The sequence below is a fragment of the Mesoplodon densirostris genome, chromosome 1, assembly GCF_025265405.1.
Source record: "Mesoplodon densirostris isolate mMesDen1 chromosome 1, mMesDen1 primary haplotype, whole genome shotgun sequence".
NCBI lineage: Eukaryota > Metazoa > Chordata > Mammalia > Artiodactyla > Ziphiidae > Mesoplodon > Mesoplodon densirostris.
Window position 1 is genome coordinate 228757270 of NC_082661.1, and position 23980 is coordinate 228781249.

General features: G+C 44.1%; 1 protein-coding gene across 3 annotated transcripts in view; it reads right to left on the reverse strand.

Moving 5' to 3' along the window:
• Nucleotides 1-23980, reverse strand: part of ZNF827 (zinc finger protein 827) — a 181556-nt gene that overhangs the window by 83442 nt on the left and 74134 nt on the right. For all 3 annotated transcript variants that reach the window (XM_060115977.1, XM_060115981.1, XM_060115989.1), the window contains exon 6: nt 159-398. In XM_060115977.1, the coding sequence (XP_059971960.1) occupies nt 159-398 (240 nt within the window). The remainder of the gene's footprint in view (nt 1-158; nt 399-23980) is intronic.

Consider the following 23980-nt stretch of genomic DNA (forward strand, 5'->3'; position numbering starts at 1 on the left):
TGAACTCTTCGTTCGAGAGGTGGTATACACGTTAAAGTAACAAAACGGATTTCTGTCTAAAAAATCCTATAATGCAGGTGCTTTTACTTCGTTAGAGTGGCTTTCCCTCTAATTAGTCCCCATTATTGACTTTTTTTTTTTTCCTCGAGGAAACGTACCTGACAGTTGAAAAAGAAGCTCGGAAGCCATCTTCACAGAGATGTCCTGACTGAAGAGGTTTCTCTCTGGGGGCACTCTGCCTTCTGGCATCTTCTGTAAGGGTTCCGTTTTCTCTCGCCCAATTAAAGTGCTATAGCCAACACTGCGGCTGGGTGATACTGAGGCCTGCGAGTCCTGGATGTCCACCTCCATGGGTTCCTCTTTAATCTTCACCATCTGAGTGTCCTTGTAGCTTTCCGCTGCAAACAGGTGAATGAAGAACAAAAACGCCAGAGTTTCTTAATTCTGAACCAAACCCAGTTTCTAATCACAGAGAGAACTACGAGGCTTGAGTCAGGGTGCAGTTTAGAAGACAGCGCCGTGGCACACTGGAACACAGTTCGAAAAACTTCTACTTTAATCCATCTGGTTTCCAGAAAAGGAAGGAATCTGAAGCTCAGAGAAATCAGGGGACTTGCCCACGGCCACACAGATGGCAGCAGAACCAGGCCTGCTGCTACAGATCTAGAACCAGGTTTCTTGACCAAAGTCTCCCAGTCACTCCCACACACTCCCTCCTCTCTGCCATGGTGCTTCCAGGACTTACAGAGAACACGGTGAATATCTGTCCTTGTTTTATAATGTACTGAATTTCAGTGAATCAATTAAGAGCAAGCATACTCATACTATGATTTTCTCCCTCTATTTGGAAAGCTCTGATCAATGTTTTTTTCTTTCTCTTCTAGGGCACCTAAATTAATCAGGGATAAATAGGGTTGATTCCACTGAGACGTTTACACCTTGCTGAGAGCTAGTGATCCTCAAGACCACCTAGGATGTTAATTGCAGGCCAAGGATGAACACTTAGAAAAACAGCAATCTCACATGTTATAATAACAGTTCAGCTTACTGACTGCTCTGGCTTTAGGTGTGGCTATTGAACGTTTGGTCTTTCGTTTGAAACATACATTTACTTTGCAAGGCTGGAGTGTCTTTATGTTCATATGTTCCTTAGCTAATGAGAGAACATCTTGGAAACAAGGTGGGACAATTAGCCCAGCTATTAATCTGGGTCACTTTAAAATAAGGCCACACTTTCAAATTGGTAAGCATTTATTAGTTATTACTGTGTCCTCAGCATTCTGGAAAACACAAAAACCAAAAAAGGATTTGATAGATAGACAGACAGACAGATAGATAGATAGGTAGGGTAGTGGGTTGAATCGTGGCCCCCCAAAAAGATATGACTATGTCATAACCCCAGGAACTTGTGAATGTGACCTTATATGGAAAAAAGGTATTTGTAGATGTGACCAAGGTAAGGATCTCAAGATAAGATGATCCTGGATTATCCAGGTGGGCCCTAAATCCAATGAGAAGTGTCCATAGAATAGACAGAAGAGGACAAGACACAGACACAGTGGAAAAGGCCACGTGAGGACAGCGACCGTGCTGTAAGACTGACTGTCTGTGTCTCCCCTCCAAATTAATATGCTGAAACCTAATCACCAATGTGACTATATTTGGAAGTGGGGCCTTTGGGAGGTGATTAGGTCATGAGGGAAGAGTCCTCAAGGATGGGGGTTTGTGCCCTTATAAAGAAGAGCCCGGACAGCTCCCTCGCCCCTTCCTGCATGTGAGGACACAGTGCAGAGATGCCTGACAATGAACCAGGAAGAGAGCTGTCACCTGACCGTGCTGGCACCCTGACCCTCGACTTCCAGATGCCAGAACTGTGAGAAATACCTCTCTGTTGTTTACAAGCTACCCAGTCTATGATGTTCTGTTACAGCAGCCGGAATGGATTAAGAGAGACTGGAGTTTTGCTGCCACAAGCTAAGGATTACCTGGTGTCACCAGAAGCTAGAAGGAGCAAGGAAAGATTCTCCCCTAGAACCTTCAGATTTCAGACTTCTGGCCCCCTTTTCTGTTGTTTTAAGCTACGAAGTTTGTGGTAATTTGTGACGGATGGATGGATAGATCGACAGATATAACTATAAGAGGCAACATAAAGCAGGTGCTGATCTTGGGACAGTTAGGAGACATGACAGGGGAAATCTCATTGCTATAAGCTGCGTAGTCAGAGAAAGCTACACACTTCTTGCCAAGTATGAGGCAGGTGAAAGTCAAGTACATGCATACTTTATTGATTTGCAATAAAGAAGACAGTGGAGTATTTTTAATTAAATGATTCCAATTAATATGGTGCTATCCATAAGATCTCATGTAAGAAGTGTGCTAATTGTGCTTTTTTTCTTCCTGACATATTACACATGCTTCTCAGAGAAAACGACTTGTTTTTTGTCAGCAACTAAACTGCAGGCAACTGTTATATTTAATTTAGATCCTTTCCCCCTCCCTGTATTCCTGCCAAGCTGTTTTTTTTCTTTTTTCTCTGCATGTCTGTGAAGCTCAGAAAAACCAAGTCCATTGATTCAATCATGCTTAAAAAAAAAAAAAGAAGAAGAATATAAAGCTTTCCAAGTTACATGCCTGGCTTCTCTGCCTTTATTTCTAGTCCCCGATTCTTTCTTGAGTACTGACGACACCCCTGTCCACTTAGGGATTTGGGGACCTGACAGCCATCCTGACCTTCCCTTAGATCACCCATAGGTGCAGTCACCACACACAGTGCCCTCTTTGTGTCCCCTCAAACTACTTAGGATTTGGAAAATAAACAGTGGGGTCAGTGTCACAGGTACATAATGATGTCTCTGAACCTTGCAAGTCATTCCAAGGCCTGAAGACAAACACAAAGGGATACTAGAAAGAGATTCATTTTGTTAAAAAAATAAAAATCTCAACAACATAAAAAGAGCAAAGCTAGAAAGGAGCTCCATTATTTATATCCCCCAAGCCCCCTTTCCCCCAGCTTTGCCCCTGGATTAAAAACCACCTGGCTCTCTGGTGGCGCAGTGGTTAAGAATCTGCCTACCAATGCAGGGAACACGGGTTCGAGCCCTGGTCCGGGAAGATCCCACATGCCGCGGAGCAACTAAGCCCGTGCTCCAAAACTACTGAGCCTGCGCTCTAGAGCCCGCGAGCCACAACTACTGAGCCCACGTGCCACAACTACTGAAGCCTGCACGCCTAGAGCCTGTGCTCTGCGACGAGACAAGCCACTGCAATGAGAAGCCCGCGCACCACAAGGAAGAGTAGCCCCCAGTCTCCGCAACTAGAGAAAGCCTGCGTGCAGCAACAAAGACCCAATGCAGCCAAAAATAGATAAATTAATTAATTTAAACAAAAAAACGCACCTGGCTATTTGTGCCACTGGATTTAATGAAATCAGTTTTTAAAAGCTACTTGGGATAATTTCAAGTATGACTTTCCATGAAGTGCTTTCTGCTCTTCCTTATGACAACTCTTGACTTTTCAACAATGCACAAACACTGATCACTGAGTGAAGTAAGTCGGAAAGAGAAAAACAAATACCATATGCTAACACATATATATGGAATCTAAAAAAAAATGGTTCTGAAGAACCTAGGGGCACGACAGGAATAAAGATGCAGACATAGAGAATGGACTTGTGGACACGGGGAGGGGGAAGGGTAAGCTGGGATGAAGTGAGAGAGTGGCATGGACATATATACACTAACAAACGTAAGGTAGATAGCTAGTGGGAAGCAGCCGCATAGCACAGGGAGATCAGCTCCGTGCTTTGTGACCACCTAGAGGGGTGGGATAGGGAGGGTGGGAGGGAGACACAAGAGGGAGGGGATATGGGGATATATGTATACATATAGCTGATTCACTTTGTTATACAGTAGAAGCTAACACACCATTGTAAAGCAATTATACTCCAATAAAGATGTTAAAAAAACCTTTAGCATTTATAATCCACCCGACAGACTCCAGACTCACCGAGAAGTCTTTTCAAACCGACATCTCAATGGGCAAGTGAGACACAATTCAATAAATATTTTTATAGTCCTTGCTCTTGTGTGCAATAGCATCATTGCCAAGTGTTTTCTTGCCTTTTTTTTAAAAGCAGGTTTCTCAACCTCAGCCCTATGGACATTTGAAGCCAGATACTTCTTTGCGGTGGGAGGCTGTGCTGTGCACTGTAGGGTGTTTAGCACATCTCTGGTCTCTACTCTCTACATACGAGGAGTGCCAGCCCCCTAGCTGTGACAACTACAAGTAACTCCAGACATCTCCAGTGTCCTCTGGAGGACAAAACCACAGCTGTAAAGTTTTTGCCACACTCTTGTTTTCACCCCTTCTCCTCTCTCCACCCCCATTTAATCAGCATCCAAGGCAAAGCAGAAAGAAGCAGCTCCTCCTAAGTTCCAACTTGGTTGATCACCATCTCAGGCCAGCTTGTTGAGGATGCAGGAGGCAGCTGACTTGGGAACAGAGTTTCTGCTACAGATCCCACTTGGTCCCCAGGCCAGCTCGCTCCCTGTTGCCTGGTGCATCCTAACATACATAGCAACGGTTGAATACCTCACTCCACTCACTCTTAGCTTTGACTCCCACGCCACAAATATTAATTCAACTCCAGCAGGCTCTACCGCTACTTCAAGAGAGAACCTGGCACATGGGAAGAGATGAGAGAGTGTTAACAGTGCCTGATGCCTGGGAGGGGGTGTAGGTGACTGTTTACTGCAACGCTTATTTGTATTCTGCAATTTTTCTGTGATGAATATGGATATCTTGTCATTCACCTAAATTTTTTTTTAAATGGAAAACACATACGCCCATAAAAAGATGCTATTTCCTCTTTAGAAGTGTACAGAACAGTGTGCACGTCTGGTAGCATTGGAAGAGTTGGTTCGTGGCTCCAACAAGCCCTATTCAAACTCTGCTTGGCAACAGAAGGGAAAAAAAGCAACAGGAATGCCATAATACTGTTTTCTTTCCTGCCTTCATAAAAACAATGTATATTGGCTATCAAACTGGATTATTTCATTCATCAGTCACTCGGCCATTCTGTAATCTTTTTTCTTTTTTTTTAACATCTTTATTGGAGTGTAACTGCTTTACAATGGTGTGTTAGTTTCTGCTTTATAACAAAGTGAATCAGTTACACATATACATATATCCCCATATCTCCTCCCTCTTGTGTCTCCCTCCCTATCCCACCCCTCTAGGTGGTCACAAAGCACCAAACTGATCTCCCTGTGCTATGGGGCTGTTTCCCACTAGCTATCTATTTTACATTCGGTAGTGTATATATGTCCATGCCACTCTCTCACTTCATCCCAGCTTACCCTTCGCCCTCCCTGTGTCCTCAGGTCCATTCTCTACATCTGTGTCTTTATTCCTGTCCTGCCCCTAGGTGTAATCTTTTATCAATGTTTACTATGTACTCAGAACTATGATAGATGATTCATGGGATTCAGAGACAAGTAAGACAAGGTTCTTGCCCTCAAGCAGTTTAAATCCAAATGGATGGATGATCAGATAAGTATCAACAGCCCTCTCATACAAGAAGTGAAATTAAAACACAGTGTGGGGGCTTCCCTGGTGGCGCAGTGGTTAGGAGTCCACCTGCCGATGCAGGGGACACGGGTTCGTGCCCTGTCTGGGAAGATCCCACATGCCGCAGAGCGGCTGGGCCCGTGAGCCATGGCTGCTGAGCCTGCGCGTCCGGAACCTGTGCTCCGCAACGGGAGAGGCCACAACAGTGAGAGGCCTGCGTACCGCAAAAAAACCCCAAAAACAACAACAACAACAAAAAAAAACACAGTGTGGGAAGAGGAGTCGAGGAAGACCACGAACCACAGCACAAAGGTGGAATTGTACTCGACCGGGGGCATCCAGGGAATACATATCACACTGTCCGTTCGGCAGGAGCGCCAACGTTGGGAGATGGAGCTGGCTCCCTGGGTAAGCAGGACTCGTGAGGTGTCAACGGAAAAGCAACTCTAGCTCTCTCTGCCGTTGTCTCTTTAAACCTGCCTGGTAGGAAAATGTTCCTCGCCTGGTCCTGGGTGAAATCTCAGTCAGGCCCATAACCCGATAATTCTTAGGTAATACAAAGCCTTACAGCCCTTTAAACAGCAGGAGAACGGTCTTGATTCAGAATTGAGAAGGCCCAACCCCACAGGTTAAGCCACAGTTCAGCCTTTCCACGAAGGTGACCCCAGCTCCTCCCTGGAGGGGCCCACAGGTCGCCTGTGACTGGGGGGAATGGTGGGTTCTGCGCCCTCTCCCGTCTTCTCACATCCTCCCCAGCACTCTAGCTGCCCGTCCTGAACCCACAACTGGAGAAGCAGGAGAGGGGAGGGGAGGCAAAGCTCTTTCCTCGCTGACCCGACCTAGAATGGTTTTACCCTCTTGAGGCAAGCAGACATTTCTCTCATGGGATTCTCCCATCGGGTCTTCAGAGACCTTTAACTTGGCGGTGATCTCTCCCTGCGCTTCCTTTACCTGGCTGACGGGCCTCTAGCCTGGGCTCACTGATTTCCTCCACCGCCTGTGGGGATCCACCTGTGGGCCTCCATCTCAAGGCGGGCAAGGGTACCATCAACTCTCTAGGCAGACCCCCAGACAGCATTTAAGACAACACCCCTGTTGACCCTCCTGTGGGAATACGGTCCACACCGGGGCCCCCTTATTTGATCACACAAAAAAGGGTGAGTTCAGGCCCCATGCAGTCCAGCAGCCACTCTCTTCCATGCAGACACCAAGGCAATTTGTCCTCTAGGTTCCCCAGGCTGACGTCAGGCACCAGGCCACCAGGCTCCCAACTGAGGAAAACATGGGACAAACTTCCCGGATGATGTCCCTCAAGCCGTGCTCTCTAGATTTGGGATGAGAGACTGGTACCCTTTCCTCCATCCGCAGTATCCTGCAGTGGGGGAATCACAGCCCAGTTCTCTCCAAAAATCCCCTTGTCCAATCTTCAATAACCTCTCACTTTTATACTCTCTCCATTTGACCACGAGGTCCAAGAGGTGTGTGTATGTGTGTGTGTGTGTGTTCAAATATACATAAGATGTATCTTTTTAACCATTTTTAAGCACACTGTTCAGTGGCATTAAGTATATTCACATTGTTGTGCAGCCATCACCATCATCCTTCTCCAGAAGTTTTCATCTTCCCCAACTGAAACTTTACCCATTAAACACTAACTCCCCATTTCCCCCTTCTCTCAGCCTCTGGCAACCATCATTCTACTTTCTGACTGTAGACCAGGAGTTTTTGTTTTTTGTTTTTTTTGCAGTACACAGGCCTCTCACTGTTGTGGCCTCTCCCGTTGCGGAGCACAGGCTCCGGACGCACAGGCTCAGCGGCCACAGCTCACAGGCCCAGCTGCTCCGCGGCATGTGGGATCTTCCCGGACCGGGGCACGAACCCGTGTCCCCTGCATCGGCAGGCAGACTCTCAACCACTGCACTACCAGGGAAGCCCCATATTTTTAAAAAAATTCTTCATGCTGTAACCTTGGTGCCGAAGCCAGATCTTCCATTTAACATACTGTTTAACAAAGAGCGTCAGATTATATTCCAGAGAAATTACACCGGAGAGGTAGCTAAGGGCAGAATATGGAAACTAAGATGTTGGGTCCGGAAGCCTGTCCTGAATGGGGAGCCAGCGAGGAGCCAGCCTTTGGGGGTCTTTGCTTGGAGAAGCAGCAAGATCAGATTACATTTCAGAAGGGCAATCTGGCAGGGACACTCGTACGGGATGAAGGGACCGGAGGAAGCGGAAACGGGGCCGTTGATGGGGACTTGCAGTAATCCAAGCAACGAGGTGATGAGAGCCTGAACTAAAGGTCATGAGGGTAGAAAAGACTCACAAGATATTCCAGAGGCTGAATGCAGAGGCACTGGTGGTGGACAAAATAAGAGTCTGAATCAAGAATGAAGAGACCGGGCCTCCCTGGTGGCGCAAGTGGTTGAGAGTCCGCCTGCCGATGCAGGGGATACGGGTTCGTGCCCCGGTCTGGGAGGATCCCATATTCCGCGGAGCGGCTGGGCCCGTGAGCCATGGCCGCTGAGCCTGCGCGTCCGGAGCCTGCGCGTCCGGAGCCTGTGCTCCGCAACGGGGGAGGCCACAACAGTGAGAGGCCCGCATACAGCAAAAAAAAAAAAAAAAAAAAAAAAAAATGAAGAGACCAATGTGAGAGTAATTGTGAAGAAGCTTTGCGTATGGTCTGGACAAGGGAGAGGTGAGATTAAAAGAAAATAACAATTCTCTGACTTTTAAGCCTCTGAGATTTGGAAAATGCTATCAATAAGAGTAGAAAAACAGAAAAGTTCGGTCGGGGGGAAACATGAAGGAAGATTTTCATATCTATTTTGGCTAAGTATCTGTAATTCCTGCAGGAAGTAGAGGTCGTGATGGCTTAGAGGCAGTAAGAGAAGAATCACTAGTGACAGACAGATTGGAAGTCATCTGAATCCAAGGGACTGGGTGAGATCAGCAAGGGAGGTCGAGTAGAGAGCGGTGGATGGGGAGGAACTGTTACCATCTACTCCTACAGAGGAGGAAGAAGAAAAGAAGCAAGGACAGGGACTTCCCTGGTAGTGCAGTGGTTAAGAATCCACCTGCCAATGCAGGGGACACGGGTTCGAGCCCTGGTCCGGGAAGATCCCACATGCCGCGGAGCAACTAAGCCCGTGTGCCACAACTACTGAGCCTGTGCTCTAGAGCTCGCGAGCCACAACTACTGAGCCCACGTGCCACAACTACTGAAGCTCACGTGCCCCAACTACTGAGCCTGTGTGCCACAACTACTGAGCCCATGCACTTAGAGCCCGTGCTCCACAACAAGAGAAGCCACCTCAATGAGAAGCCTGTGCACCACAACGAAGAGTAGCCCCCGCTCACCGCAACTAGCGAAAGCCCGCGCACAGCAACGAAGACCCAACACAGCCAAAAAAGAAAAAAAATTTTTTTAATTAAAAAGAAGAGAGAATAGGCGGAGAGGGAGTGGTCCAGTATAGCAGCCACGTGCATAGAAAGCCAGAGAGAAGGGGGGTGAGGGCAGAGGCACCACCCACTCCTGCCCCTGGGCTCCTGCACCCATACAGTGATTCCTTAGTTTCTGCCCTACATAAAAGCCTCAGCCCCACTCTCCCTGCAATACTGAACTATGCCAGCTGCCCGAATACACCCAGCCATTCCTCATCTTATTCCCTCTTAAATACCCTGATAATTCCCTATACAGATTTCAAAATAACTTAGACGTCTCCTCTCTGAGCAGCCTTCCTTTATTTTCATCAGATGGCACCTTTCCCTCCTCGGTCCTACCTCTAGATTGCTCAGATCTTGCCAACATTGTACTGCGCTGCAGTTATTGTCTACAGATTTCATTTCCCCTGTGGACTGAATGCTCAGTGACAGCCTGGTTCTGATTCATCTTTCATCCCCAGACTTTGCACGTTTGATGCGATTAATAGCTGTTTGTCACATGCATCACCTGAGGCAGAACACACAGTAGGTGTGCAATGCTCCTCTCCCTTCCCTGACTGCCGGAGACACTCTGTCTGCTGCAGACACTCACGTATGCTATGAACTTGAAAGAAAATACGAAAAGATGCAGCACCGGCAGTGGCACTGAAATAAAAAACAAAAATTGGCCATTCTCTCTCTGGACTGCCATCATGATCCTGAGCTAGTGTTTTTGAATAACAAGAAGCTTAAGAGAGCCTCTAGAAGCAATGCCAACGATGCCATCTGGAAACAATTCACTTTCTAGAGCGATACCCCCGTCAATCAGATAAATTAAAAATCTTTTATCTCCAACTTGCCATCCTCAAAGATACAAAGTTCTGGGTTGGGCACAAAAACATGGTCCAGGTAAAAGAAAAAGTGATTCCTGGAGGTGTCGGGTTCATTACTTAACACTTTGTGAGCGACAATGCAGGTCAAAAGACCAAGTAAAGGGAAACAGATGACCAGGGACAAGAAAAGAGACTGCATGGTAACACCGCGCCATGGCAGTGCTTGGCTCACTGCTGGAATCTGATGAAGGCGAGCTGCTGTCTGTCTTTGCTTTCTCTTACTTAACTTTGTCCTTGCCAAAATCAGCTGCTCAATATTCTGTAATAACCTATATGGGAAAAGAATCTGAAAAACAATGGATCTATGTATATGTATAACTGAATCACTTTGCTGTACACATGAAACCAACAGAACATTGTAAATCAACTATACTCCAATAAAAATTAAATTAAAAAAATAAATACCCTTAAGAAAAAGATGGAATGAAGAGATGGGCTGGGTTTCCTGGGTGGCAAAGGGAAAAGACCGAGCCCCAGCCCTGCTCGAGCAGGAACAGAAATGTTATTTCCCATAAGTCTCATGCTCTGCATGATGCTTTGCATTTTCAGAGAGCAGCATGGTGGGAGTGAAACAGCCTCTGGGCAGCCATGCCCTCACCCTATAACTGGGGCTGCATCCCCAGTGCAATGCACAGAAACACAGTTCCGTTCTTGTTATGAAAATTAAGAACCTGATGCATAGATGCTGAGTGTGATTCCTCCTTCCCTCTCTCTTCTCCTACCCTGTCTCTCTTCAGGAGCCATCACATGGAACAGAAGGACATGCACATTGAGACAGGTCTTAAGTTCTTTAGAGGACTGGATTGGTACATGCTTCTCCATGGGAAGTTATCTATTAAACTTCGTTTGTCTGAATGGATAAAGGAGATGTGGTACATATATACAATGGAATACTACTCAGCCATAAAAGAGAATGAATTAATGCCATTTGCAGCAACATGGATACAACTAGAGATCATCGTACTAAGTGAAGTAAGTCAGAAAGAGAAAGACAAACACCATAGGATATCACTTATATGTGAGATCTAAAATATGACACAAATGAACAGAAACAGAATAACGGGCATGGAGAACAGACTTGTGGTTGCCGGGGGAGGAATGGAGCAGGAGGCTGGGGTGAGCAGATGCAATCTATTATATATAGATGGATAAACAGCAAAGTCCTACTGTACAGCACAGGGAACTATATTCAATATCCTATGATAAACCATAATGGAAAAGAATATAGAAAAAAGAATGTATATGTATGTATAACTGAATCACTTTGCTGTACAACAGTAATTAACACAACATTGTAAATCCACTATACTTCAATTAAAAAAAATAAACTTCATTTGCCTCTGCAGTGGTCCTTGGTGAGGTAAACGCTCTCCAGTCCTGCTCTGAGGAAGGAAACCCGTGCCTGGGGCTTATCCACGGCAGCTGCCACATCCCAGGAGAGGCAACACAGGCTCCTACTGTCCCTATTGGACACATTGGTCATCTGTTCCTGGGGAAGAAGAGAGGAAATGCTCTCCACAAAAGAAAACAGTGGTGCAGCAGTTTCTCTCTAGTTTTCCTAATACACAAGGACTTTCAAGAACAGCATTCCACTGCCTCTTCTTGGAACAGCAGAATGGGAGACATTCTCAGGAATGAATAAAATGCATGGTCTCTGGACTTGAGGGTAACAGGCACAGCTGAGGGCACGGGTGCTAAATGGTGTGAGGTAGGGAATTGAATTTTTCCCCCTCAATTAAAAAAAAAAAAGGAAAAAACAGTATTTTTCAACAGAAGAAACTTACAATGACCTCCACTACACACACACACACACACACACACACACACACACACACACACATTTCACCCAGAACTGCACAGAAGGAACTGAGCAAATCATGAGACCAAGCCAGTATCTATGAGGAAAACACGCAAAGCACTACACTAACTTAAATAATTCATTAGATAATTAATTGATTAATTAAATCAGACCATCTTTCCCAGGTGGTGAAACCAATCTGCACAGTAATCTAAACATTAGGAGAATCTTGTTTAAAATGGTGGAACGATGGGTCTAGGTTTTTTGTATGCTCCTTCCTTCTTCTCTCTCTCTCTCTCTCTCTCTCTCTCTCACACACACACACACACACACACACACGCACATGCACACACCCCACATTTTTTATTCCTATAACAATTTCAAAGACATTTTATCGGAATTGGCCCTTTGAATTGGATCAGCAAAACCATAAGAGAACTTGCATTTCCCCTCTTTATCAGTACACAACCTGGCAACTTAGAAAGGAGAATTAACAAATGTCTGAAGAGTGAGCTGTGCACACTAGAATTCACTATTAAGTGGACAGGGGTAAGCAGGAGGTCAACTCAGAAAGACAAAATAAGGAGCACCCAGTGTTCCATTTTATTAGCTGTTCTGTGTCTGCAAGGAAAAATATGCCCTAAAACAAACAAACAAACAAACAAACAAACAAAACAACAGAACTTAAACTTTAAAGATCATAAAGAGTGAGTGAGACCTGGAAGTTCACTTTCAGGGGTCCAAGAAACATATCATTTTCCATCAGAGCAAAGCACTAGAAGTTTATTCTTCCGAGCATTTTTCAATTAGTCTTCATCTCCTTGACATCAGCAAGCAACATAAGAGGTCGTCGTCTGAGATAACTTAGCTGGGCATTTGCCAGTGTTTTCAGACTGGCCATAAAACGGGACCCACAGCTGAAGCACAAGTTCTGGAATTGATTCAGGGTATGACCCTGCCCAGGGTTAAACTACACAGGGGGCTCCCTGACGTAAAGGAAGGTCCCTCAGATTGGCCATGGGGAAGGTGATCACAAGTCAGAATACGTCCATCACACTAACAAATGCTGCCTTCAATTTCACTTTTGTCCCAAGGACAAGAATTAAAATCCTTGAGTCACTGGGGGCTCCAGGAGATCAGCTTCTCCAACCAGCAGAAAACGTGGAGGGGTCCAGTCATTATCTGTTGAACTCTGAGCGTCCCGGTGTTAAAGTAAAACCTCTCCCAATCGTCTTGTTTTCTTTTCATTTGATGATTTCACGAGGAATTAGCTAAAGATGTGCGTTTAAACTGTAGGTCTGCCATTTGGTAACGTTCCAAATGATCTCATTTTTAAAAAATTAACCTATGGTTCATCTAACATCCAGAATATACTCTTCTTGTCTCACATTAAAAAAAGAAAAAAAGAAAGAAGAAGGGTCAATTAGAGTATCGGATCTAAGCCTCAAGCGATTTAACATCATTATCCTTTGCCATTTAATAAATCCAAGTCCTGTCCACCTCATCTGTTGTGATGAATAGGCCTTTATATATCTTTCTATGAACCTGAATGAAGGAAGGGTGGGGTGTGTGTGTGTGCATGTAGATTTTAAACAGAACTTCTGAAAGATTCAGCAGAATTCCTGCTGACATAAAAAAAGGACCAAAAAGCAAGATCCATCTCTGTCCGGTGATGGGTTGGCCATTGCTTGATGCTCAGGGAGGAACGGGGAGTCTTTAATGCCCAAGGAAAGGAAGGAGCAAATGAAGAGTTTTATTTCAATAACTGAGAGTTTTACCAGACTTTTAAATATTTTCCACTAACAGATGGTAAAAGGGCTTTAGTATATGCAGACAAGTTTAAAATGCTTTTCTTAGGTGGTGCTAAATATTACTGAATCGTGTCCCAAGGATATCTCTGTTGAGAAGCCCTGACTGCTTTTCTTCCATCGGTCAGTGTTTCCAGCAGGCAGGGAAGGGCTGGTAAGATGGTGTAGAGAGAAGAACACTGCATAATAACAGAGACTGAGCCCAGGCACGACCCAGAGTGAGCATGGGCAGTGGTGGATGGGGTGGGAAGGGAACGCGGGCTCACGCAGGAGAGGACACGGTCTTGTTCACCTTGGTGTCCCTAGGGCCCAAAATGGGGCTTAGAAAATAGTAGGGGCTCAATAAATAGTGCTGAATGAACGAGTACCTGAATGAAAACAACAACCACAAAAAGAAAGACCATAAAGGAGAAAGGGAAAGCTATGATGAGAAGTAGAGAAGAGCTAAGGTACAGAGTGCACTTAACCCCCTTTACAAACTTTTGCCAAAAATCAAAGCCCTCATGGCCAATGATTCATGACCCTCTGCTTACGATGGGGCAACATCCTGGGTACCATGCCTGTGGGAAACCTTGCAGTGGGGACCAGACCGTGTGACGGTGGGAAACGTTCCCTCTGGGCTCTAATTCCTCATACTTCTTGGAGACATGGAGTGCACGGATAGTCTCCAAATGCATTTTAGCTGGGTTTCAACCTTCTTTTCCAAATGTTTGAAAAATCAAAGCTACTTGCAAGTAACGTAAGTGACATCTTAATGTCCTTTCCTCTCTCTGTTCCTGTGTCCTCTCTAGCGCAGGTGGTGAAGAGTGACAAACAGTGAACCAGGACCAGGGGGACGAGAAGGCAGGACCCCTAAGTGAGAAGTAGGCCCTCATGCTTGATCTCTCCCTGTTACACCTGGGGTGAGGACTTCAGCCCTGGGCATCTCCAAGAAAGCTGAGGAGTCACGTAGGAAAATCTTTCTAATATGAACAATGTTTTGTAGGAGAAACTATGTTATACAGTGTTAGGGTGGAATAAACATACACACTACAATGTATAAAATAGATAACCAGCAAGGACTTACTGTATAGCAAAGGGAACTTTACTCAATATATTGCAATAATCTATAATGGAAAAGAATCTAAAAAAGAATAGATGTACGTATATATATGTATAACCGAATCACTTTGTTGTACACCTGAAACTAACACAACATTGTAAATCAACTCTACTTTAACAAAATGTTTTGTTTTGAAAAAAATTTTTTTAATAAAGGTAAATAAAAAATAAAGTTTTTTTTTTTTAAGAATCAATTTTATTTATTTATTTATTTTTGGTTGCATTGGGTCTTTGTTGCTGCACGCGGGCTTTCTGTAGTTGCGGCAAGCGGGGGTTACTCTTCGTTGCAGTGTGCGGGGGCTTCTCTTGCTGCAGAGCACAGGCTCTAGGTGCACGGGCTTCAGTAGCTGTGGCACATAGGCTCAGTAGTTGTGGCACACGGGTTTAGTTGCTCTGCAGCATGTGGGATCTTCCCGGACCAGGGATAGAACCCGTGTCCCCTGCATTGGTATGCGGATTCTTAACCACTGCACCACCAGGAAAGTCCCCCAAATAAAGGTTTTAATATAAGTGATTGAAAGAAGACAACCATCTGTCTCGATTAAATTATCCCAAGTCCCCAGTTTTCTTCTTTATTCTACAGCTTTCAAAAAATAAGTGCAGACGGGGCTTCCCTGGTGGCGCAGTGGTTGAGAGTCTGCCTGCCGATGCAGGGGACATGGGTTCGTGCCCCAGTCCGGGAAGATCCCATATGCCGCGGAGCGGCTGAGCCCGTGAGCCATGGCCGTTGAGCCTGCGCGTCCGGAGCCTATGCTCCGCAACGGGAGAGGCCACAGCAGTGAGAGGCCTGCGTACCGCAAAAAAAAAAAAAAATAAGTGCAGAAAAAAATTATCTACATAACACACAATAGGTTGGCTACGTAAGCACTGATGAATCCCAAATGAAGATTTCTGCCACTATTTAAAGGTGGAGTGAGGCACAATGATTCTGCTCCCAAGGTAAGTCCCACAAATCACTGCCATTTCACCTTTAGTCCCATTAATCCTTCAGCTCTGCTAAGGGTCCCTCTCCCTCTCGACCAGTGGGCTATTAAATATACCTTTGGCAACATGGACGTGGACCACAGGAAGCCTCCAGAAAGCCTGTCCCCCTGACTGCTCTGACTCCAAGAGAGTAGGAAGAGTTTTGGTAGCGACAGGAGAGAAGCATGTGTGTGTGTGTTTAGGTGGGTCTACGGGGCTAAGGTTGGCAGTCAGAGGAAGTAAGGAAACAAGTTCGTGATGTATTCTTTAAAGAGTGATCCTCACCACTTGATTTTGGACATAAGATAAGAGATGGTGGGTCACATGAATATTCTAACATTGCCCGCCACTTCTCCAGCTGTGGAGATAAGTGATACAAGCATGTGGAAGCCATGAGAAACCAGGAAATGTGCTCGAATCCAACTGCAATCCCATATTTAGAAAACAGGAAGTAAATCAACTCACAGCACGAACTCAAGATGGCCTCAATATTGGGAAAATGTATACATGGGTGGAGTAAATAGAAGACTTATTAGGGAGAAGATCAAGAATGTTATAGGTTCTCACACTTCGATAATGAGAAAATACCACTCTTCAAGCCTTCATCTTCCTATAAGAGTAGCAGAAGCCAAAAGGGAGAAATAGTTCTCTTCAGGAAAGTTTTCCATTCTTGGGCTAATAGAGACACTCCCCGGCTCAATGGAAGTGGGCTCCATCAGTCTCACCCTGTGTGTATCTTCCGGTGCTCAATGTGGCTGATGGGCCCGAGTACCGTCACCCAGTTGAGCTCCTGCTCAGCGGGATGGTGGGATGTGGCCACTCAGCAGCAGACAGAGGATTCCCTTCTCCAGAGGTAGGGCTGTGATACCAGCCTGTAGCCAGGCACAGAAGCCATGGGGTTTAATTATACATGCAAATGTTCCCCTTCTTTGACATGGATAAGTTAAAGGCTAAGGGTTAATATGACAATGAGAAGAAAAACCATCGTGGAATGAGAATGTTTTAGATCTCTCACTGAGGAAAATAATGACCGTGCTCTCCCTCACAAGACCATAACCGTGGTAATATATAGCCAAAGAGTCTGAGGGGAGGAGCCATAAAAAGCCAAGAGTGGTGTAAGAGATTCTAATGAAGTGACAAGATGCACAGCTTCTACCTGGCAGGGAAATTTGTCCTCTGAGAGAAAACTGGAACAGAATGTTTGACTGGTTACACAAATATTTGCACTCACACTGCAGTTGGTTCCCTCAGAAAATAAAGCTTCTTGTTAAGAGTTGTCACCATCAAATAGTACTTACTAATGGCCTCTCTGTGCTACTGTTTGTGTCATGTGTCATGTCTGTAGAAATGTTTTTTTTATTTCTATCAGAAAACAGAAAATGACACAGGAATACAGGAGACGGGCACGCTAGGCTGACTGCGATCACATCTCCTAGGTGGCATTCTCAGTTCTTTTGCTCAGTATTGTAAAGGATCTGGAACCCCTTCACCACGCCCAACCCCACCTTGCACCCTTTGCCTTACAGGCTTCCATCCCCCAGTCCAGCCAAACAGAAACGGCATCTGTAATGAAGGTGGAGCCTATGAAATTCCTTTCTGAGCTTTTGCCTGGTTTCTGAAACACAGGCCAATACAAATTTTTGTAGCTATATTAACATATGTACTCTGCACCGGGGAGATGATAGTAAAACAAGAGCCCTTTTGAGTCCGGCCTTTCTGAGGCCCAGGCCTCAGTGTGGGAGAGGAAGGAAGCCGGGTCAAGAAAGCAAAAGGGTGGTCCAAGGGTGAGGGCTCTAAGGGGAAAAGGAGGCACAGAGGCGCTGGCCTGGGGTGTGAGCCCGGAGAGCTCCGCCGGGAGGTGCGGGAAGCAGAAGCCGCCACTCAGGTATATGGACTCGGGGATTTGGAAGCTGTGTGTGGAATCCCAAAATAAATAGAAGGGGGCTTACTAGTCAAAGAGTGAAGGTCACACCAGTTATGGTGGGAGCTTCTGTTAGAAGCAAGTCCCCTCTTCTTGCTGGGAAGAGAATGGCCCTTCCAGAGCTGCATACAGCTATTTCCCACTCTGTCCTGTCTAAACAACCAGATAAATAACACCAAGGTATACCCTCTGAGTTGAACAAAATCTAGACCTTCAAGAAAGGAATTCTCTGGACATATACACAGGTTACATTTTTTTTTTTTTTTTTTTTTTTGGTACACGGGCCTCTCACCGCTGTGGCCTCTCCCATTGTGGAGCACAGGCTCAGCGGCCATGGCTCATGGGCCCAGCCGCTCCGCGGCACGTGGGATCTTCCCAGACCGGGGCATGAACCCGTGTCCCCTGCATCGGCAGGCGGACTCCCAACCACTGCGCCACCAGGGAAGCCCCCCAGGTTACATTTTTATCTTATTAAAGTGATCTATTCCATGTCTATGTAAGAGTTTCTGCACTCCAAACATCTGCAATTCTCACTGAGTTTTCAAGCGCTAAAAAAGAGCCTAATTGCTTATTTATGATTTAACTCCCCCAGTTATGGGTTTCTGTGTATGTGTGTGTGTGTGTGTGTGTGTGTGTGTGTATGTGTGTGTATACACACACACACGTATATCCTGAGAGTAGCTTAGGATATATATGGCAATGACAAAGTGATCTCCTCATTAGTTGTAAGACCACTATTGGTTATATTCATTAAAAGTCATTTAAAAAGTTGACATATGAATATCCTTTGCCATCAGCTGAAGTACAGAATGCTATAGCAAAAACAGAAATCAGGGAGGTCAAGTCAGGCTTCATAGGCTTTGTATCTGAAAACTAAATATGGTGCTAATATACATAAAGACAGGCTTTCATGTTAATATTAAACAAGTCTTCACTTTTTACCCAATTTTTGGAATTATGGAAATTCCTAATCCTTTTGTTGCTTGTTGCTTGTGATAATTTCCTAATTATCACAAGCAACAAGCAACAAAAGGAAAGAGAGATAAATTGGATTATAATTAAAACCTTTTGCGCTGCAAATAATACCATCAAGAAAGTGAAAAGACAATCAGCAGAATGAGAGAAAGTATAATATTTGCAAACCATACATCCGATAAGAGACTTACATCCGGATAAGGAACTTTTACAGCTCAAGAGTAAAATGACAAATAACTCAATTAAAAAGTTGGAAAAGAACTTGAGTAAACATCTCTCCAGGAAATATATACAAATGGCCAATAAGCACATGAAAATATGCTCCCCATCATTAGTCATCAGGGAAATGCAAATCAAAATCACGAGGAGATACTAGTTCACACCCAGCATGATGGCTATAATAAAAAAGACAGACAATAACAACTTTTGGCAAGGATGTGGAAGAATTCAAACTCCCATCCATTGCTGTGGGGATATAAAACGGTGCAGCTGCTTTGCGAAACAGCTTGGCAGTTCCTCAAAATGTTAAATGTAGAGTTGCCATTTGACCCAGGAATTCCACTTTGAGGTATATACCCAAGAGAAACAAAACATATGTCTACACAAAAACTTCAAATGTTCTTATCAGCAAAAGTTGGGCAACAACCCGAATGTTCAACAATGGATGAATGGATAAACAAAATGTGGTATATCCATTTTATACCATGTATAAAATTAGTATTGCATTATTGGTATATCCATTCCAATAATATCCGATGGAATATTATTGAGCCATAAAAGGAATAAAGCACTGATGCATGTTACAACATAGATGAGCTTTGAAAACATTACGCTAAGTGGAAGAAGACACTTCTTGGGTAATTACATTCATATGGAATGTCCACAGTATGAAAATCTATTGAGAGGCGGTAGATTAGGAGCTGGGAGAGTATCTGGTGGAGATGGGAGGTAAAGAGTGAGTGCTAATGGGTATAAAGTGTCTTTCTGGGGGGGATGAAAATGTTCTGTAATTAGATGTGGTGATGGTTGCACAACTCTGTCAGTATACTAAAAACCACCGAACTGCACACTTTAAATAGGTAAATTTTATGGTATGTGAATTATATCTCAGTAAGGATGTTGAGAAAGTGGGATGGTATTTAAAAAAGCAGTCTAGAAGTCCCCTCTGAGACATAACAATCTAAAATATATATATATATATATATATATCATTAGAAAAGCATAGTACTGGGTTCAGTAGGTTTCTCTAGGTGCTCAACAAAAGCATTTTTCAATTGCAGACTGATTAGACTAGGCCATTCTGACATTTTCATGCTTTCAAATTCCTCAGCACCACCTATGTGACAATGGGATAAATAGACAATATTAATAAAATAAATAAAATACTTTTTTAACTGATGCTTCTAAATTACTCTTTAGCTCTTTTACAGTTGGCTAACATGTCCACCTGTTCACTTGAGGAGTATGCTCTACTTTCCACCGTAAGCAAGGAGCATCACGGGAACTAGGTAAAACTAGGCCTCCCATGGTCTGTCCACCATCCAATTAAATAACCCGTAAGTCTGAAGGAGGGAAACGAGAGATGACAGTAATATAAACTGAAGACACCTATTTTCCATCCTTGCAGATCATTACTGAAGTCATAGCTTAGAAAGTTTGATAGACTACGCTTTTCCAAGGGAGAAATATCAAATAGAACAGTGCATAGTTTTTGCCCTGAGAACTGATTTAGCTAAAATCCCTACTTTCCCTCAAGGAATTCTTTAGAACAGCAGAGTCTCCGACGTGACCTTGGATTTGTCGGGGCTGAGGGCGGGGAGCTTTTCCCTCCTAAAGGAATGCACACGTTCCACAGGAATAATCCTGAAATTTAACAGCAAAGCACATGGGAAAAAAGCAACATTATCTGAAGCTAACAACCAATGCTATCTTGATTTATTAGGTACACATGCCCTTCTAAAAAAGGTTCCCAGATACCATTATATCCTAATAAATGAAAAAGAATCTCCACTGAAGACAGATGATTCTTTTTAAAAGGCAAAATGTGCATTTAAGAGAGTTTTCTTCTCTGTCAGTTTCAACCCAAGGCACTCTTTTTTGGATGGACCCAACTTATTTCTCTAATTAACCATTTCCTCCGCACAGTGCTTCTCAAAACTTATCTTTCAGAATCACTTATAGGGTTACAAAGAACTCGAGAGTTTCAGCTGGGTCCACCTTAAAGCTCCAGAATTTGCATTTCTATCACTTCCCTGTCTTCTCCAACTCATGCTGATTCTGCTGGTCTGGGGACCACACTTAGAAGCAGGGCCTCAGCACATACAGAGTTGCTGCTGGGTAGGCTGAGTCCTGGCTGGGCAGTCTTCTCCACCAGAAAGGAAAGGCAAGCATCACCCAAAGGCCAAAACACATTTACATTCAATATTTAAATAACAGCAATGACCATAATCTGCTCCCCGAACTTTTGAGGTTCAGACGTATTGCTTATCTTCCTGGTCTCACACTACCCTCACTCTTGCCCATCCAAGGTGCGTTTCTGGGGATTCTTCTCCTCCCAGCGATCCTACATGACAGCAGCCATGTCTGCTCAACATGCCCTTTTTCCTAGATACAGCAGAAGTTTCCACTGGTGGGCCCCAATTGGAGCTGAGGCAATCAGCTGGAATTTGGGATTGGGACTAAGACATTTCTGTTTAGGGACTTCCTTGGCGGTTCAGTGGTTAAGCTTTCGCCTTCCAATGCAGGGGGTGCAGGTTTGATCCCTGTTCAGGGAGCTAAGATCCCACATGCCTCGCGGCCAAAAAAGCAAAACATAAAACAGAAGCAGTACTGTAACAAATTCAATAACGACTTTAAAAATGGTCCACATCAAAAAAATCTTAAAAAAAAAAAGACATTTCTGTTTAGATGCTCTTTTGAACAAGGGGTATACTCAGAAGCTGATGGCAATTGTCATATTCCACCATGTGGGCTGGATATCAGAAAAAGTCCGTCTGTTGAGCAGAGAAGCAGGGATGAGCAGGGACCTCCTGGGCTCCATTCGGTCTTCCAGTCCCTGGCTTCAGTGGAGGCCTGACAACCTGCTGCATCCCTACCTTTGCGTTCATTCCAGAAGTCAACCCCAAACCCGCACCTTCTATTAAATTCCTCTTTCCTGCCTAAACTAGCTGAAGAGGATTTGTTACTTACAACCAAAAGGGCCCTGATTAAAACTGTTAACAAAGTCAATCTCTGGGTACCTTTCCTCTCTGCTTCAGTTCACCTCGGAGATTGAATTCACCTTAAAACTTCATCCTAGCCAAGTTACCTGCTTCTAAATATCTCTGCACTAAAGCCCTTTCTTACGTAGGTGATTCCCTGAACCCTACATCACTATGTATTTCAAATCCAGGACCTGCCTGGATTCCTCTACAAGAGGCAATTATAATTTATATTTCTCTCCAAGACTAGGTGGGGATAAATGAATATAAATCAGAAATGAATATAAATCGATGCAGTTTCCCTCTGTGAGCACAGAAAAAGGAAAACCAATAGACGTGTTTTGAATCAAGGTCTAATGTGAGGTTTTATTTACCATGTTAGATCAATTTAAATGTTTAATTTTTCATTAATGTTTCTGAATAGCTCCAGGCTTCCAGCTACTTATTTTTTGTGGGATTCGTCTTTTTAAATGGCATTCTTATCTACTACTTCTTGGTTCAACCATACATGTGGTACATTTTATATATGCATGACCAAGGTAGAAGAGGACATTTCTTTGTTTCTTTGAGCGTAGCTACGTCTCTTTTTTTCTTTATTGAGGTATAGTTGATTTACAATATAGCTACTTCTTTTAAAGCACAACAGAGTCAGAGCAGATAAAACTTTGGGTCACTTAGAGCATTATGTCACACCTGTGATAACACATTTGTTCTTTAAGTTTTCAAAGTCACTAGACGTTGCAAAACCAGAGATTAAGACTGACTTGATTCTCTTAGTCTGTCTGATGTTACCTAGCCTCTCTATTGGACTTCAGGATTTTGGCCTCCTTAAATCAAGACTTCTGGGAATTATCTTTGGCAAATATACACTTAGCAGAAAAGTCTGATTATCTTGGCTTTCTCATGTCAAGTAACAACAGGTAGTCCCAGACACCCAGTGGTTTCCTTAGAGTGGGTTGCTTTCTTTATGGTAATCAATTTACTTGGCCCAGCTGTCAGGCACCTGACTGCCCAGTTGACAAATGGAAATAGGGAGGAAGAAACCTCAGATTTTCCTAAACACACAGTTAATGAAAATTTTCACCGGGTTGTTAACGCATCTGTGTTTTCCCCATAAAACATAAATGTTAATTTGGAAAACAATATATCTACAGAGGTTTCTCCACCTAGGAAAGTTTCACCTGATATTTGACCTGGCCAACATCCATCGTGAAGGAGTTAACATAAATTAATTTAAAACCGGAAATGAGGCAGCCAAGTTGTTGACTAGTTTCCTCTTCTTAATTCAAGGGAAAGACTGAAAGGGCCTAAACTACGACAGGTCGTAGCACTGATTCTCAAGGAAATAAGTAAGAGAGATGAAAAATCCTCTTATTCCACATGGTAGCTATTCTTTGGGTCAAAACTGAAAGAAGGAAGAAAGATGTATGATAATGCATGGGACGTACTTTTCTCACCTAACTCTTCCTAACCGTATGGATTTTCCCCAGCAGGACAGAAGACCATAAGTGAAAATTAGCAAGGCAGGGACTCCCACCCACAGGAATACCTGCATCAAGGCTTTGGGGTATTAGATGAGGAGCAGCCCTGACTACCTGCACAGATGCTTTGAGAAACGCATGACTACTCTTGTCTATACAGAGACAGGAAATAGCATGGAAAGGGGGGCCTGAAGACACTGACAGGTCCTTTCCTCAGATGGCTTTCAGGGCATAAACATAGAAATTGTTAAAATTATAACTTGAGGAAAGACAGCATAGGCGGTTTTTTTCCTAACATCTTCCTTCTTCCAAGAGCACCGATCCACCCGTGATTAGAAACCCTAATATCCACTTTAAACCTAATAAAGGGTGAGTCCTCTTTACCTTGCGGCTTCGGAATGAAAAGACATTTGTGTTTTTTTAAGTCACATTCCTATTTTGAGGGCTGACTTGGAAACTTCTTCGCAGTTTAGTGACCACAGTCTGCTAGACTGTAGAAGTATGAAGTTCCAAGGGCAAAGCACTGATTGAATGAATTCCATTGCCCTGGATGACTTCTGACTAGACCACTAGCATCTAGAAGGTAGGGACTGTGATGCATATTTCTTTGACCTAAGTCAAAGCATACAGAATACTGGAAAATTTTTTCAGGGCAAAACAATAATTATCTTAGTCGTCAAACAAGTTTTCATTTCCACAGCATGGGGCAGGGCTGATGCCCTTTGGAAACACGACCATGTCATCCATTCAACTATTGCCGTTTTTGTTTTGTTTTTGTTTTTTGTTTTTTTAAATTTTTGGTCACGCCACACACCTTGCAGGTTCTTCGTTCCCTGACTAGGGATGGAACCC